This window comes from Phocoena sinus, chromosome 15 (genome assembly GCF_008692025.1).
Source record: "Phocoena sinus isolate mPhoSin1 chromosome 15, mPhoSin1.pri, whole genome shotgun sequence".
Lineage (NCBI taxonomy): Eukaryota > Metazoa > Chordata > Mammalia > Artiodactyla > Phocoenidae > Phocoena > Phocoena sinus.
The window spans coordinates 8548210-8566022 of NC_045777.1; the positions used below are offsets into that span (position 1 = coordinate 8548210).

At 44.2% G+C, this 17813-nt stretch overlaps 1 protein-coding gene across 3 annotated transcripts in view; it reads left to right on the forward strand.

Moving 5' to 3' along the window:
- The window catches only part of ZNF217 (zinc finger protein 217), a 38227-nt gene extending 22485 nt beyond the window's left edge, over window positions 1-15742 (forward strand). For all 3 annotated transcript variants that reach the window (XM_032605640.1, XM_032605642.1, XM_032605641.1), the window contains 5 exons: window positions 3074-4841; window positions 8556-8672; window positions 8999-10513; window positions 11949-12080; window positions 13966-15742. In XM_032605640.1, coding sequence (XP_032461531.1) covers window positions 3449-4841; window positions 8556-8672; window positions 8999-10513; window positions 11949-12058 — 3135 coding nt within the window. In that variant the 5' untranslated portion in view covers window positions 3074-3448 and the 3' untranslated portion in view covers window positions 12059-12080; window positions 13966-15742. The remainder of the gene's footprint in view (window positions 1-3073; window positions 4842-8555; window positions 8673-8998; window positions 10514-11948; window positions 12081-13965) is intronic.
- The last annotated feature ends 2071 nt before the right edge of the window (window positions 15743-17813 follow it).

Sequence of the window (17813 nt, forward strand, 5' to 3'; positions counted from 1 at the left end):
TTTTGATTTTTGTTGAGCAGACTGATTTTGAGTGTAGTTATTGATGTATAGTTTAAGGAAGTGTTTTGTTTGCATTTAGTTTTCTAAGTCGAGTTGAGGGTATTTGCTCAGAGAGATGTCCCTAGCAGGCCCTGCATTTTGGGTTTGGTAGGTCAATAAGGAGAGTGGTTATAAAGCCAAGTGATGCAGTTTTGCTTCTACTAGTTAACTTTATGGTATGATTATATATGATTCATTTTTTATTATACTCTTAACATTGCAGAAAATGGCAATTAGATGGCAGCCTCAGATAGCTGTGTAGAAGTCTTGATGAACATTCAAGTTAATTTTAATATCAAGTCAGTTACGGTTGGTGACTGTGGCCAAAAATACACGTACTCATTCTCTACCTGTACTGATTATATGTGGTGTTTGAGAGCCTCACCCTGTGCCAGGGACCCTTTCTAGGCACTGGGGGGCAGCAGTGAGCCAGGCCGACAGGATCTCTGCCCCTGGGATCTTACTTTAAAGGGAGTGGCCCATAGTTTTCGTATCTTTTGGGAGAATAGTAAGGATTGCTTGTGACCCTAGTGCTGGGGACAGCTGGGCACAGTTAATGACCATCAGAATCTGTCCCAGAAACTTCCCTGGAGGAAGAAGTCCTTGGGTTTTGCCTGGGAGGGTCTTCTTCCCCAGCTGACTGCACCCCAAGATTCTCTGGCCTGGGACATCCTTTCCTCCCTCCTCTTCACCTTCTTGGGCAAAACTGAAGGTCTTCTTTCTCCGAAGGTTTTTCCCACTACCCTCCTTTACCAATCCTTTAGGTCTTGTGTTGGAAGCTGATGATGACTTAACTTAACCCAGATATTTAACATTTCAGAGATAGAGTTGAAACTAAACTGTCTTTCTAAGACAGGAATTTCCAGTATATGCTGTTACCCCATGTGGGAAATAATAGGGATGTACCCACATCATGTTTGATCCAGATACTGAGTTTAGGATTGGTGTCTTTTGGGGAAAGATTATTTATAGAAAAGTGGAGTTCCCCCAAACTTAAAAATGTCACAGACTAGTCAAATTTCTTATAAAAAAAAAAAAATATGTTGAGGTCTGACCTGGGGGACTTTGATTTTGCCAAATTAGGACATTAAAAAAAAAAAAAAGCCTGCTATTGCCACTCTTTTGTTTTATGAAAAGGGTATTTTGGCATCAAAAAGTAGAAAGGACCTCAAATAAAGGACAATCTTTATTCAGATTGGAATTAATTCACATAGCTTTGTGTAGAGCTCATTGAGCAGTTTTTCTCTTTCTCATTCAGCTGTTGGCCAGTGAAAACAGTGTTGTCGGGTTTGAGAACTGCTTTTCTAGAGTGTGTGCTGTTACTTTCTTCAGTTAAAATATTACCTGGGACACTAGCACTCAGTAAATATTTGTTGAATGAGTAAATGACTACACAGAAACCCGAATTATCAATCACAGATCCAAATATCATTTAACATCTTGATTAGCATAATCATTAAATATTCTTTTGAGTATGTCTATCCATAAATGTAGATCTAACCCCAGGACCACAGAGTTTTGGAACCTGGCAAGTGGTCCTGTAATTTAACCACCCTCATTAAGTAGACAGAGAAAGGTAAGGTATGTAGTGGTGCCAGCTTTAAGGTTGTGACTTGGCCAGGACTGGAACTCAGGTCTCTGGAGTGTTCTGTTCTGTCCTACCCAGCAGCTGGTAGCCAGCCCATGTGTTTATCCTCCACTGTGATTGCAACAAAAGACTAAGAAATTAAGATAAAACACTTCAGTCCATTCTTTCTGTACCCTAAACTTTGATCTGCAGTCTTATTTAGAAAAGCTTAATGTTAAAGATCTAGTTTACTCAAAACTAAAGATAACAGGGAGTATGAGAATTTTCTTTGAGCGTAAAGAGTGGAAGAAATGTTTCCTCCTCCTCTGAGCCTACAGGCAGGCCCTTCCTTGCTCTTTGAGGAAGTGGAGAGAAGGAAAGTTGTGTGTGTTTTTTTAATATAACGTTGACTGTGGTGGGAATAGTTTGCATGTCTTTTTGTTTTCTTGGGTAGAATTAACTGACTTCAGTTAAAGGAGTTGGGACTATTTAAAAACAATTCCTGTGCTTGCTGTAAAGGTGGAGGGTGTTGGCTTTAGAGGTTAATTCTTCTCCAAGAGTGAAAATTAGCTTCTAAATCGGACCCTGTAGAGTTAAATCAACTCATGCATTTTTTACCTGGCCAGTGCATATGTGAAAGGTGGATTAGAAATGAGAGGATCTATTTTCTGATGAAACACTAAGCCATGTCGAACCAGCTATGTTGAGGATTTTATTTTAAATGTGTACATTCACAGAGTAGCTTTGTGTATATTTGTTGTTTGGACAAGGAAGCCCTACCCTGCCTGACGCTGTTAAAAGCAAACTGGGATTTGGGCAGTGGAATGAAGGCCAGAATATCCAGTGAACCAAAATACATCAATATCAGGGTTCTGCTTTGCCAGGAGAAGCAGCGGTTCTGAGGTGTGTTTCTTGAATGGGGATTTTAGGAAAGGGTCCCATTTTCTTGTGCTTATGTTGTTGACTTATGTATGGGTAATCTTTGAGTGTGCTTTTAGGCATTTGTGTTTCTTGTATGATTTGTCTGTAAGACAGTTTGAAACTCTTGGCTTTTGAAATTTTACCTAAAGTGCTTTTATTGTTATTTTTTACAATTCTTATAGTCTCTATACTTATACAGGTTGTTTGTAAGGATACACATGTGCGTTTTAATGGCAGTTAAAACATACTCAGCTGAAATTGACAATTTCTGTCCTGAAACTTTACATTTTAGATGTAAATCATTAAAGCACCAGGTTTTCAGTTTAACTGCATGAATTTCTGGCAGTTTGATAAGGGTACTGACTGGATAAAATGCTAATGATTTAATTAACGAGCACTTTAACAGGATGCGCTGTATTAGTTAAAAGTGAAGCAGCTGAATTAGGTACATTCTGTGCTTCGTGGGAAGGACCACTGTGAGTCATCGGCCAGCCTTCTCTTTTCTCTGACTGGAGCTATAGCCGTTTCTATTTTTTTTTCCTCTAGGTTTTGGAAATCCCTTGTCTCCAGGTTGCTGGAATTGACTTCTTGCTCAACTGAATCACTCACTTGATGAAGACAAAGAGAACTAATGCTTTGTGCTGACTCATCTCTGAATCCAAGCACTGGGGAGTCTGTCTGCCTGGTTTGTGGAAAGATCCAGTGATTGTTTTTATCACTAAGCTTCCTGAGACTTCTGAAGATAAGAAGTCAGAGGAATATACACTTTCTTTTGAATTTTCATAACATACTTGCTCTAGTTTTGAAGCCTCGGGCTGCTGGGCGTGTGAGTGACAAGTCTTTACAAGTGGCCTTATTCCAACTCCAGAGATTCCTCACCCAGATTCTAATTTTATATACAATCCTCAAGAGACAGGAAACATGCCAACTCAATCCCTCTTGATGTATATGGATGGACCAGAAGTTATTGGCAATTCTCTTGGCACCCAAATGGAGATCGATGATGCCATGACAATAAAAGGGACTGCCGCTGTTCCTTTCAGAGCCACGCAGGAGAAAAACATAATCCAAATAGAAGGGTATATGCCCTTGGACTGCATGTTTTGCAGTCAGACCTTCACACATTCGGAAGACCTCAATAAACACGTCTTAATGCAACATCGGCCTATCCTCTGTGAGCCCGCCGTTCTGCGTGTTGAAGCAGAGTATCTGAGTCCTCTTGATAAAGTTCAGGTGAGAACAGAACCTCCAAAGGATAAGAATTGCAAGGAAAACGAAGAACTTTGCTGTGAAGTGTGTGGGCAGACGTTTCGAGCCGCCTTCGACGTTGAGATCCACATGAAGAAACACAAGGACTCTTTCACTTACGGGTGTAATGTGTGTGGCAGAAGATTCAAGGAGCCCTGGTTTCTGAAGAATCACATGCGAACGCACACTGGCAAATCGGGGGCCAAGAGCAGACCACAGCCAGGCCTGGAGAGCCCGGTGACCATCAACGAGGTGGTGCAGGAGCACACAGCTGAGAGCGTCTCATCTCCTTACAAGATCTGCATGGTTTGTGGCTTTCTGTTTCCAAATAAAGAAAGTCTCATTGATCACAGGAAGATGCACACCAAAGACACTGCTTCCGGTACCCGCAGCTCACAGACAGACACGCAGCAGGAGGGAATGCCGTCTCCGGGGGAAGAGTTGCTGCAGTTCTTAAACCTAAGACCCAGGTCTCACCCTGAGGTCGCGAAGAAGCCGGCCAAATGGATACCTCAGCTGGACCCGTTCACCACCTACCAAGCCTGGCAGCTGGCCACCAAAGGGAAGGTCGCTGTGTGCCGAGAGGTGAAGGAGCAGCCGGGCCAGGAGGGGAGCACCGACAACGATGAGTCCTGTTCAGACAAAGAAGAGCTGGGGGAAATTTGGAATGCGAATAAAAGCCATCCCGAAGGTTCTGGAAAGTCCAAGACAAGTAAAAGCGGTTGTCCAGGTCTCTCACAAGATAAGGAGAAGCCCAGACACCCCGCCGGTGAAGTGCCTTCCGTGGACGCAGACCCCAAGTTAGCCAGTAACAAAGAGAAACCGACGCATTGCTCGGAGTGTGGCAAAGCCTTCAGAACCTACCACCAGCTGGTCCTGCACTCCCGGGTGCACAAGAAGGACCGTAGGGCCGATGCCGAGTCGCCACCCATGTCAGTGGACGGCAGGCAGCCGAGCACCTGTTCTCCGGACCTGCCCCCGACCCTGGAGGAGAACGGAGCCATCGATCGAGAAGGTGGCTCTGAAGACGGGTCCGAGGATGGGCTTCCAGAAGGGCTCCACCTGGGTAAGCTGCTGGGTGGTGCACTGTCCCTCCTCTGCTCGGTGCCAGAGGACACTAGCCGGTTACCAGGGTGGGGAGGTGGGTTTGAGTGCCGGCTGTTTCTGGTGTCATCCCCCTGTTGTAAGTCCCTTAGCCTCTCGGGGCCTTCACTTTCTCATTTCTGTAACAGTAGGGTGGAGTTATAAGGCTTATCGAGGTTTCTTCCTGTTCTAAGAGTGATGTGATTTCATACTTTGCTAACAAGAGACACATATTATTTTATTTTTTTTAAACCAATCTTTTAAATTAATTTTTGGCTGCGTTGGATCTTCGTTGGGTCTTTGTTGCTGCACACGGACTTTCTCTAGTTGGGCGAGCGGAGGCTACTCTTGGTTGCAGTGCGCGGGCTTCTCATCACGGTGGCTTCTCTTGTTGCGGAGCATGGGCTCTAGGCACGCGGGCTCAGTAGTTGTGGCTCGCGGGCTCTAGAGCGCAGGCTCAGTAGTTGTGGTTCGCGGGCTTAGCTGCTTCGCTGGGGCAGTTTTGCCCCCAGTGGACATCTGGCACTGTCTGGAGACAGTTTTGGTCGTCACCACTGTGTTGGTGTGTGTGCCGCTGGCACCCAGTAAGTGGAGGCCTGGGATGCACTACACATCCTCCCAGGCACAGGGCAGGCCCCCCCCCCCCCCCCCCCCGCCCCCCACCCGTCCCAGTAGTGTCAGAGTTGAGAGATGCTGGCCTTCCCTTACAGTTTCCCAGCATTTCTGATCTTAATCTATAAAAACAAGTTATCCTTATATGCAGTGCACTTCCCTTTCTGTCAAGGGCCAGATTTCACACGTTTATTCCAAACGGATATCTGTGGGCACAGATCAGTACTGGGAATGGTTGTCAATCAGAGAAAGAGTATTAGGCCATTTGGTGCTGCCTGGTCCCCTATCCTTTGTGTCTGGGGGCAAGTATTCATTCATAGCTCATTCACTGAAACAATTTGTAAAGTAAAGAGAATGTGAACACACCAAAGATGATGTAAAGATCTCACTTGCTCAGTCAAAATTCTAATGTACCGATGGCATTTATGGGAAACGGAAGCCATCGCTGAGGTCCTGTTGTCCTCCTCTTGAGTCCCAGTGGGCGTCATCTAGGGCAGAGCATTCCACCTGTGGTTCAGATCGTCTTTACGTCTTCACGTAAACCACAGCTTCTCTACCCATTTAATAATATTTTGTTTGAACAGAGGATTCTGCTGCTGGAGAACACTGAATAAACCCCTGCATTATCAACACAGGAATGATGAGATCATGAATTAGTCTTAGAGAAACGGTATCGTTTACAGACTGGTCTTGGGTTTAAACATGCTGGCCTCTTGCACTGTAACTTGACTGTGTGTTGATGTCTCTAAGAACCCCGTGTGTGAGATCCAGGGTGAATGTGACCAGATAATACATCTTCTCTGAAGCTGGTGCCCAGTTCTTTTTCTGATCACAGGATGGGTGTGAGAGCAGCAGTTTTCATATCAAATATTTAGCATGTTTAGAGTTTCCTGGGAGACAGGAAACCTAGCACTTAGCGTGCTTACAATCTTCATTTTTCAGAAATCTAGAAAACGCATTATGGTGTCTTAATGACATCATAAACATGACTTGAAACCAGCCCTCCAGTTTTCTAAGTGATTCCTCTTAGTGGCAGTGCTGTTCGTGGGCCTGCAGTAATGGGGAGGTAATTAGGCCTGTGAGATAGATGCCCCGGTGCCCTGAAAGAAATGAGCTAGCCGGTCACATTCTGCCAGTAGGTGGTGTGGGCAGAACTGGGTGGAAAACTTGGGCCCAGTCGGCAGGCAGATAGAATAGCCCATGATAGTTGGGAGCGCCAAGACTTGCGTTGAGTCTGGTTCTACCACTGCCTTGTTCTGTGACCCATTTCGTGTTGCTTAACCTTTCTTTGCCCTGATTTCCCTGTTGACAAAATTGGTTCATTGACCCTTGTCTTCCACCTCCCAAGGATGATTTCAACTGCCTATTTATAAAAAGTCCTTTAAAGGGCAGCACAAGCAAAATCACAGGTGGTGCTGAAGGAGCAGGAACCAGGTAGAGGTGGACGTTTCATGCCCTTTGTGTTAGAATAAAGGCATTTCATAACGTTTGGGATATGATGCAACATACCATAAATCCTGACACATAGCTGGAAGTAGGAAATTGCAGTGAGGTGCAAGCCCAGCTACAGAGTTGGGTGTGATTGTCAGAAAGAGAGTTGGGCATTCTACGTTAGGGAATGGACTTTCATGAATTAATATTATGATGTGGTCTTCTAGTCTAGATTTATTTTATTGTTATGTACTATCAGCCTCGCTTTCTTTAGATTTACTTTTAAGATCAAAAAGCAGAGTAAATAATTTATTGTTTTCAACTTTAAGCTATAAATAGCTTTAATAATAGTTGTTCATGTAAATTATTTTTAAACGTCTTCATGACACCTTTTTAGATCAAGGGTTGTCTCTGCTGTCTTAGCGTGTCTGGAGGTTTAGAGGTGGCTACATTGTCTTCAGGGAAGTTTAGGGGTGACAGAGATTTTATAGTCCTGTCTTTTTTTTTTTTGGCTGTGCCTCGTTCCCCGACTAGGGATTGAATCTGGGCCCTCGGCAGTGAAAATGTGGAGTCCTAACTACTGGACCGCCAGGGAATTCCCTATATAGTCCCGTCTTTATTGTATCTGGAGGCTCACCGTGGTTTACTTATAAGTTGCTTTTTAAAATCAGTGAAATCTATAATCTAGACTGCGGAATGTGGAAGGAGCCAGGAAGGGGCCATTTAGTAGGGAATTACAGTTTTCCAAGGCAAAAGGACAAGTTATGCTAAATTTAAAGAGATGACCCGACTTACGTTGTAGTCATATTGTGATTTATGTAATATGACATAATTTAATAATATAAGAGGAGGTTCATCTAGAACTTATGCCCATATATGGCAAGCCGATACTTTAACCGCAGCACGGCTGTCTGGGAGGGCTGCTGTGTCCTCCTCTCATTAGTGGCCCCCCCAGGACCTTCATTTACTCCCCTGTTCTGATCAGGCTGCAGAGAGTGAAGTTTAAAGTTCAACCCCGGGTCATTTGGGGACAGATTTTGAGTTGTCAGGTACATTTAGCCCGTGTGAGTGCTTGTGGGTAATACAACCTGCTTTCCAAAAACGTTGCTAAATTTTGACAAACTTTCCTAGGTGTTTGCCCAGGGCCAAGCTTTTTTATTTTCTGTAAAGATGTGCTCACTGCCCTCTAGTGGTAACTTGCTTAAGGTAAAAAGCTTTTCCTCTGGTGGTTGGGAAAGTCGATGATTTGTATTGGCTGGGTTTTCTAAATTACTTATTCTGAAGAATCTGGATATTCCAGCCTGTGTGCAGGTCCAGCTTGAGTTTGCCAGGTTCTGCGTGTCTCAGACTTGTTGGGAGAGCGGACAGCTGCCCGTTGGTTTCAGTCTATTAAATGGTCCTGTGATCGAGGTAGATGAAGAACTGAATCTTTAACAGTGAACTCTGCTGTGCTCCGAAAAAAAACTGATGCACACTTGCTTTAATACTGCAGGCAACCTCAAAGCAACATTTGGCACGTTTTTAGCCAATACCTAATATAAAAATTATTTTATACTTTCCAAAAATGTTTCTATCAAGAATCTTTAAGTCAGCTCGCCGTGTTCACATACTTGAGCCATCTTCTTACATGAATTATTTTTGTTTCTGTTTTAAGATAAAAATGATGATGGAGGAAAAATAAAGCATCTTACATCCTCAAGAGAATGTAGTTATTGTGGAAAGTTTTTCCGTTCAAATTATTACCTCAATATTCATCTCAGAACACATACAGGTAAGGAACTTCTTAGATTTGTTTACAGCATGTATTAGTTGAGAGGATTATGATGTAGTTCTGTGTCTGATTTTTTTTTTTATTGTTGTTGTTCAGATATTCTGAGATAATTTTAAAGTGTGCTTTTTAATTTTTTAAATTAAAGACGTGTTCACGTTTTCAAATATTTGGGGTAGAAAGGGCGATGAAGCAAACAACTCATGACAGATCCTGGATGTGAAGATTAATAGACAAGAAGGGAAAAGGAAAGGACCCCATTTTCTCTGTCTTACTTGTTTCGATGCCTTCCATAAACTTCTGTAATAGAGTGACATTTCTTGTTTTAGGTGAAAAACCATACAAATGTGAATTTTGTGACTATGCTGCGGCCCAGAAGACCTCTCTGCGGTATCACCTGGAGAGACATCACAAGGATAAGCAGACCGATGCTGCTGCTGAAGTCAGGAGCGAGGGGAAAAGCCAGGAGACGGAAGATGCACTTCTGACCGCTGACAGTGCGCAGACCAAAAATCAGAAAAGATGTTTTGACGGTGCCAAAGATGTTAAAGGCAGCTCACCTGCAAAGCAACTGAAGGGGATGGCCCCTGCCTTTCAGAACATTCTGGGCAGTGCTGTCCTCTTAGCAGTACACAAAGATACTCAGGATTTCAGTAAAAACGCAGCTGATGACAGTGCCGATAAACTGAGCAAAAATCCTGCCCCTGCTTATTTGGACGTGTTAAAAAAGAGATCAGCAGTTGAACCTCAGGCACACAACCTCACCTGCAGAACAGAAGTGGACGTGGCCCCTCACCCAGACGGCCGGGCGGCCCATCACGTCCAGGTCGGCCACAGAGAGAAGAAAGCGGAGGTCGATGCCAACTGTCAGGAGAAGCCCTTAAACTTATCCCTCGGGGCTTCCCACTGCTGCCCGGCAGCTTCTTTGGGTAAAAGTGTGACCACGAGTACCACCTGCCCGTTCTGCACCTTCAAGACATTTTATCCAGAGGTTCTAACGATGCACCAGAGACTGGAGCATAAGTACAACCCAGACAGCCACAGAAACTGTCGGAACAAGTCTCTGCTTCGAAGTCGACGGACCGGATGCCCCCCAGCTTTACTGGGGAAAGACGTGCCTCCCCTGTCGAATCCCTACAAGCCCAAGCCCAGGCCCGCCTTCCCAGCGCAGCCCAGACCCCTGCCGCCCGAGAAAGCGAAGCCCAACCCCCCGGGGCCCGGCAAAGCCCCTCTGACTTCAGGGATCGACTCTAGCACTTTAGCCCCCAGCAACCTGAAGTCCCACCGGCCGCCGCAGAGCCTTGGGGGGCCGGGGGCCGCGGCCCGGCAGCCGCCTTCCGAGATGTTCGCCAAAGCCAGCGCGACCCCGGCCGCGGATAAAGCCAAGCGGCTGGAGCCCAAGCCCAAGCCTCAGCCTCCTGCCGGGGCCCCGGCGCAGCCCGCCCCAGGCGGCGCCCTCAATGGCTGCAGTGACCACACCCCCAGGAATGACGGCCTCTGGGCGCCACCGGCCCGGGACTACTTCTGCGGCCGCGGCGCCGAGCCGGACGAGCCGCTCCCCAAGCGGCCAAGGGTCGGGGCGCCGGCCCGCGATGGGGACCAACCCGGCCCCCACTACCGGCGGCCCTTCGACCTCCCCAAGTTCCATGTGGTGCACGGCCTCACGTCGCTGCTGCCCCCCGAGTGCGCGTGCCCTCCGCCCACTTCGCTGCCTGCGCGGCCCCGCTTCTTGGCCACCGGCGAGGCGGACGCGGCCGTGCTGCCCGCGCAGAAGCCCTTCGCTGCGGCTGGAGCCCTGTTCCCCTGCGGCCCCGCGGGCCCTGCGGCCGGGTCGGCGCTGGAAGGTGGGTGTCCTGGAGGTGGGGGCTTCTGGGAGGGCGAGACGTTCCGAGACCGGGCAGTGGTTCGGGGCCCCCAAACTCAGCCCTACAGGATGAAAGCTTATTCCCCAGTGTTTCATTTCGCTCTTTTAATTTTCTCCCTGGTTGGGAGGATGGTGAAAAGCGCTTGAGAACCCAGGAGTCTGATGTCAGGTGTCACTTACGCCCGCTCACCTGACTTCGTCACTGTCCAGTTTTCTCCTTTGCGCGTGTGTGTTGCGTCCAGCGCTCCAGCCCAGCCTGGGAGGTGGGAGCCCGGAGGTGGGGTACTTCTGTCCATGTCTCACCACCCCTACTAGACTGTGAACTCACTCAGGGCAGAAAATGCGTTTTATATCTTTGATATGCGGCCCTGTCAGGTGCCCAGCACAGGGTGGTGCCAGAGGTGCTCAGTAAATACCCATGAGGACCCTTGATCCACCAGAGCAGAAGGCTAAGAACTGCTGGTTAAACAATCCTTTGAACAGCTTGATGTTCAGACTTACAGAACTGTACTGCCTTCTTTAGCCTTTGTTAAATAGTTAAGTGAATTGTAGAAAGCACGGTTTTTCCCCATATTGTCCATTACGCTCATAGATACTTTGGTGTCTTCAACGCCCTTGCTAACTCATGACAGTTTCATAGAGGTGTCTGACACATACCTGTGCCTGCAAAAAAGTAGATCAGAGTGTCGTGGGGACCTGTCCCCCTTGGAAAACATGATGAAACCACCATGCCTTCTTTTGACGGATATAAACTGCAGGTTTGTCCGTCCCAAAGGGACAAATCCATTTTGACCCTCTCAGTTTGTATTTATTTCAAATTAAAGATTCTGTGTGGTGACAATGCTCTGTCAAGGATGGCTTGATGCCAGTTGATCTGGTAGGGACAGCACATTAAACAAGTGCTTTCATACAGTCCAGTGACTTTTATAAAGATTCTGATGAAGAGATAATTTTTGCAGCCTTTTGATTAGAAGCGTCCCTTTTTTTCCCCCTCCTCGGCACTTAAAATGGACATGAGTCATAACTGTGTCTTTACTTGAAGAGAAAAGGCTCTGTGTTGCAAGTAAATCAGTCTTTTTTTCCCTCCTCCTCCACACAGTTTTGGTTCATGATACACAAAGCTTTAAAATCCTTATGCTGCCGTTTCCTTTTAGCTTTTTAATTTTTACTGATGACCACCTAGCACTTAGATAATTTTAGCTTTAGTGACTTAAAATTCTGTGCTAAGAAATATCCTCATGGCATTTAAAAACATTTCACCTTGTAAGTAACTTTATAACATGTATGCATCTTATGTGTTCTGGTCACATTATCAGTTAGGAATTTTGAAAATTGACTTCTAACATCCCACACATTTTACCTAACTGTTGAACTTAATTCTAAATGCCCTTTTATGCTTTTTTTTTTTCAATCAGGAAAAAGGCCTGTGTCCTATCAACACTTATCTAGCAGCATGCTACAGAAGAGGAACTATGAGAATTTTATTGGGAGCGCACACTACCGACCAAATGACAAAAAAACTTGATTCCCTATTTTGGGGATGAAAGGTGAGCACATATAATGCATTGATTTTACTTAATTGAAAATAAACCATCTGGCTTATCCAGTATAATAATAAAAAGTAAAATTGCTTTGAATTTGACTTTTGAAGTGTCTTAAAACAGAGTCCTCCCGGTCTCTGCATATCAGCGGCGATGATAATGGTAAAAACAACAATAGCAACTGGAAGTTACTAAGCATTTGTTTCATGCCAGGCGTTGAGTGAAGTGTTTTGTCGCCATCAGCTCATTTAATCCTTCTTACAGCATCAGGTCAGGGGTTAGCCAACTGCCTGCCACCTGTTTTTGTCAATAAAGTTTTATTGGCACACAGCCACATCCATTCCTTTACGTATTGTCTGTGACTGCTTGGTGCCACAGCAGCAGGGGTGGGTAATTGTGATAGGGACTTCATGGCCTGCAAAGCCGAGAATATTAACTGTCTGGCCCTTTACAGAACAAGTTTGCCGATCCCTGGGTTAGGAGGTCCTGTGCCCACTTTACAGATATGGAGACTGAGACTCGGATTATGTAACTTGCTCAGCGCCTTACTCTGCCTACTTTTGGTCGTAGGTCTGCACAGTCCAAGGCCTGTGCCCCAACCCTCCAGTTTAAGAGCTTGTTCAAAGCCTTTATAAATCCTTATCTGTTGGGGGAGGGGAGTGGGACAGAGCAAGTAGGTTTATTTTGACTTTTTGGTTCACATGGCAAATGTATCTAACGGTAGCTACCCCAAAGCCTCAGTGTTCTTGGAGTTGTACACGTGTTAGTTGAGTTACTTCCAAGTTTGGGCAGAGGGCATGATGTCTGTGTGAGAGTCACACTAGGACGCTTTTAAAAATAAATTGAATGGAAAGATTGGGGCTCATGGACCGATCTAGTTCCCTCCCAGATAACTCTTGTCCTGTCAAACCACCACCATATCCCCATGGAGCAGACTCTTGACTGAGTGCCTGCTAGATCTAGGTACAGAGATAAAGGCTCATGGACTAGGGCAGAATTTCTTCTTCTGTTTTCACTGGGACACATGGGGCCCGTCAGCCTCTGCAGCTCTACATCCTTCTCTCCCGCTCAGGTGATGCCAGTGGTGTGAGACTGGTGTCATTACAGGAATCCACTCTGCCTTAAAACCTGAAAACAGAAAATTTATAGGTTGTAAGCAATAGATTATTTGCACTGCATGTAACAGCAGATGGGAACGGTCCTGTTTATCCAGCTCCGGCCTCTTCCTGCAGCCTCTGGGCTACTCTGCTTGCATTTCTCTCTCCTCGGGAACATCCTTCCTGCACCCTCTTTGCCAAACAACCTCGTTCTGAGACTTCAGGACCAGCTCACATATCATCTCTGCAGAATGTTTGCCGGGAACTGGGGCTTCCCTGTTTGTGTTCCGTCTGAGCTGTGGTTCTTACCCATTTGTGCCCATCTTACCTGTGCGTCGGGCTTCTACTCCGAGCTAAGCTGAGGAGGGGTCTCCTTCATTCAGTGGCTGGCCCATCGCTGGGAATTTCAGCCATACAAGTCGATAGGTGTTGGCTGAACAAATACTGTTACACTCTGTGCCATGAATTTCCCTTTCATAGGGTATAAACTTCCAGAGTTTCTTATAGGTGGTAGTTGCCTTTGGCAACTGTCAGATATGAATTCTGGTTCTTGGTTAAATCATCTTCATTAAATCACTGTTAAGTATATATTAGCACCCCCTAAATAGTGCAGCTTTTATTTATTTAGACTCCTGAGACTTTGGTCACAAAATTTAAGCTTAAATGGAACCCATTGCATTTCTAGATCACTTTAGCTCTATTTATTATACTTTTTTTTTCTTTCTTAAGATTTTTGTATACTGTATTTAGTTTTATCCTAATCATTTTTAAACCTTTCCCCCTCCCCGCCTTAGGTCTTGATGGATATAAATGTGTACTCTCCATGAAACTGAATTAGTTCATCTTTTGAAAAAGCAGATGGTGAAAGCTACTGAAATAAGCTGTGATTGTACTGTACATATATAAAGAACACTACGGTTTTGTAAAGTTGTTCTGTTAACTTTTGTACCAAATAGCAATAAAAACTATAGTTGGAACAGTTGGGTTGTACACAAATGGAGACCGGACATCTCTGTTTTGCCCTGAATAATATTTTTTTTAGAATTGACCAAATAAGAAGTGGAGTTTTTTTGCATACTTGAGCGCTGCTGAAAAGAAATCATTTGGGCTGGGGGGTGGGATAGGGAGAAAGTATATAACGCTTGCACCTCAGGTAAAACTGTAAATATATGTTGTAAACCTGCTTGTTTAAAACTGTGTGTATTCTTTTCTCTAATGTTGCTCATCACTTGGAGCATGTTTCTGCTACTTGTCCTCTTTCATTTAAAATGTATGTTTTTTAAAAAAGAATTTCTCAATGATTTGTATTATGTTAAATCCTCCGCAGTCTGTTGTCTTAACAGAATTGTTAACAGAAGCATTGACCCCCTATGAATATGTGCTGCATGTACGGAGATCAGCCATTCTGAATTTGGTGCCCTTTTACTGCAAATTTCGGTATGTCATCTGAGAAAGACCCAGATCCACAGTCCTTTTCTGAGGGAATGGCATGGTTTGCGGGATTTTTAAGTGTGTGTATCTACAGGGAAACATTTCCTCTGTAGGCCAGCCACACATTCAATAAGCATACCAAATCGTATGTGGAGTTACTTAAATTTGTTTTCTATCAAATTAATCATTTTTGTTGGACAATTCCTGGGTTTTTCTGGCATTTGCCTAAATTCATATATAAGAATATAAACACTAAATTGTACATGTGAATTATATATATATTGGAAACAATTTTAAAAGAAATGAAAGTTTTGGAGTAATTTTAGGTTTGCATTTGGAAGTCTTGGTGTGTCTGGCATTTGGGTTAACTGTGGACACACTCAGGTTAATTACAGACACGTGGATTTTGCAGGAGTGCGTGCTGGCTGAGTTTTCTGGTACTCAGGGGAGAGGTAATCTGTTTTGAGACCTCAATTGTCTTCCCATTTTTGGTTGTTTTGAAGCAGCAGCGTTTTTCTCAGTGTACATGCAATTTGGGTTTTAATGAGAGACTAGCCACCAGCTGGCTTACTAGATGTTTTAAACTTCTGTTTTCTTAATCCGCTGTCCATGGCTGAGTGTATTCTGCAGTACCTGGGTTTAGCGACCACAAAATACTTCATTAACAAAACTGTTTCAAAAATAAATTTGCACTGTTAATTTTTCTTGCCCTGCCCTTCTCCATTAGAGCAAGGGTAATGTCCTCAAAGAATCCTGATTTTTTTTGTTTGTTTTCATTATGCAACATGACACCTACTCGATAGAAAAGTCTTAACTCCCAGGTGAAAAGGGAGACCTGGTTTGAGATCAGTCTGCTGGCATCGTGATGAAGTGCTTTGTATCAGGAAAGTGTACACTATTTACCTTTCTTCCTGTTCACAAGCTGAGCCATATGTACATAATCTAGATTTTTGTTTTCATAGTTTTGCACTTTTATAGCCTACTTTTGAAGATTAACACATTTGCAAGATGATTGACCTGATCCTTACCTAATCCAATGAGTGTTACAGAAAGCTTGCTGTGATGATACATATAAATCCTAAAAGGGGATACATGATAATAGAGGGCTGAAATTTAAATCTGTATTTAAAAAAAAAAAAATCACCAAATCTATTTGAAAACAAGTCAGTTCGTGTTATGCTGAAATTTTGGGGGGCTTTCAGATTTCTCCTTTTTAACCACATTTCTGAGTGCATAAAAATATCAGTTTTTTTTCTTTCCACAGCCCTTGTACTCCAAAATACGTTTTTTTTTTTTTTTTGTCCATCAGTATTAACTATTGGGATACTACTGGTTTTGTGTTTTTTTTTTTTCTTTGAGACAACAGTACATATAATAGAGGTACAATCTGTTGGATTTTTGTTTATGTATTTATTTCATTCCAGTTTGATTTATTTTAATTGTTGATACTTAAGTTGTCAAACCGTAGATATTACTTGTTTTATTTATGATATATTTCAGCTTAAAGTTATGTTATTATATATGGATGTAAATATAGATTTGGTGTTTTGCAGTCTTGGGCTTTGGTCTTTTTTGTGTCCCTGCTTTCTGATTTTGTTTTAACTTTTTATAAATGTAATTTTAGACATAAACCGTAATAGATTAATATTATGAGTCCCCATGTGCTCTCAGCAACACTTTGCCAGTCTCTGTGATTCCCCACCCCTTTCCTGAGTATTTTAAAGCAAATCTTAGACATAATTTAATTTCATTCCTCAGACACTTCTAAGTATCTCTAACAGATAAGGGCTCTTCCTGATCACACCTAACTAAACGGAAAACGATTTCTCGTAACTGACCTCCATGTCTGTCTGCATTCCCTGGTTGTCTCAGAAACGTCTTCTGACAACTGGTAAGTTGCAGTCAGGATCCAAACAAGATCCACTTACTTGGTTTAGTTGATGGGTTTCTTAACCCGATTTTAATCTTAACCTTCTACCCCCGACACACACACACACAAACACACACACACCCATGACATTTTATTTATTGAAGAAACTGGGTCATTTGTCCGGTAGAAGTTCTCACTTTCTTGTTTGGGTTTATTGCATATTTGTGGTTTCATCTAACCTGTGTCTCCAGCCTCTATATGTAGTCCTATAAACGGGTAAATAAAAGTCTAGAGGTTTAAAGTAGATCTCAATTTTGGGGAGGCGGGGGCTTCTTCATCCCATCGCACTTCAACTGCATCACCTCTGGGCACGTACAATGTGTGACTGTTAACTACCTTCATGTATTCAACCCTTTTTTTCTGTACAGTTTCTCAAATAGCTAAAGTCCAAAATTTTTGCAGGGATAGGCTGACCATATCTTAGCCCGGCTCAGGCAAGTGCTGAAAAAGAAAGAAGGCAAGAGCCCTCCGTGGCTGTGTAATGTCAAGAGGGTGAGAGAGCTGAACTTCCAGAGGCTGCACTCGACCCCCTCCTTGGACAGACGAGGAGCCCGAGGTCCCCAGAAGGCCACATGTGATCCCAAGGCCAGACAGCTTTGCTGGGCGTTATGAGGGAGGCGTCTCTTCTGTTACACTCGGCTCTCTTTCCAAGGGTCAGAGAGAAGTGCAGAATCTCAGGTTCATTTTCAGACTTGGTTAGACCTAAGTCTGCCCTTCCTTCCTCAGAACTCGGCCATTTGTGGTGCCTGGGTGACATCTCTGTGCCAGTGTCTGCGACTTGGGCACCTGATGTTAATGCAATTGTACAGCCTTTCAATGAGATTCTACTTCCTAGTGTGAATGGGACATACTCATGTGACAAAAGATTTCCAACCTGTGAGTTTATGGAAAGTTATACCAAAGAAGAAAAAAAAAAATCACATTTCTTTTCTGTCCTTTACCCTTATTCGTCACAGTGGAATTGCATCCTCACTTTTGCACACACATCAAACTCCCGAACGTCTATGGCTCCTGTGGACTGTAGCCACAGAATCAGAATCACCTGGCCTGTCTCCCAGCCCGACCTCCCCTGGAGCAGGGTTGAGAAACCTGAATGCCTACCAAGCACACCAGGTGATTCTTATTTACTCCAAAGAGTGAGAAGTTACCTAAGGTTCCTGGATATTCTATTTGGGCAGCTGTAATCTCATAATGATGGTTAAAGTGTCCCTGGGCTTCCTGCCTCACAAGCCGTCATCGTCAGTGGACTGATTGCCATCCTCAGTGCCCCAGGGATTTTCA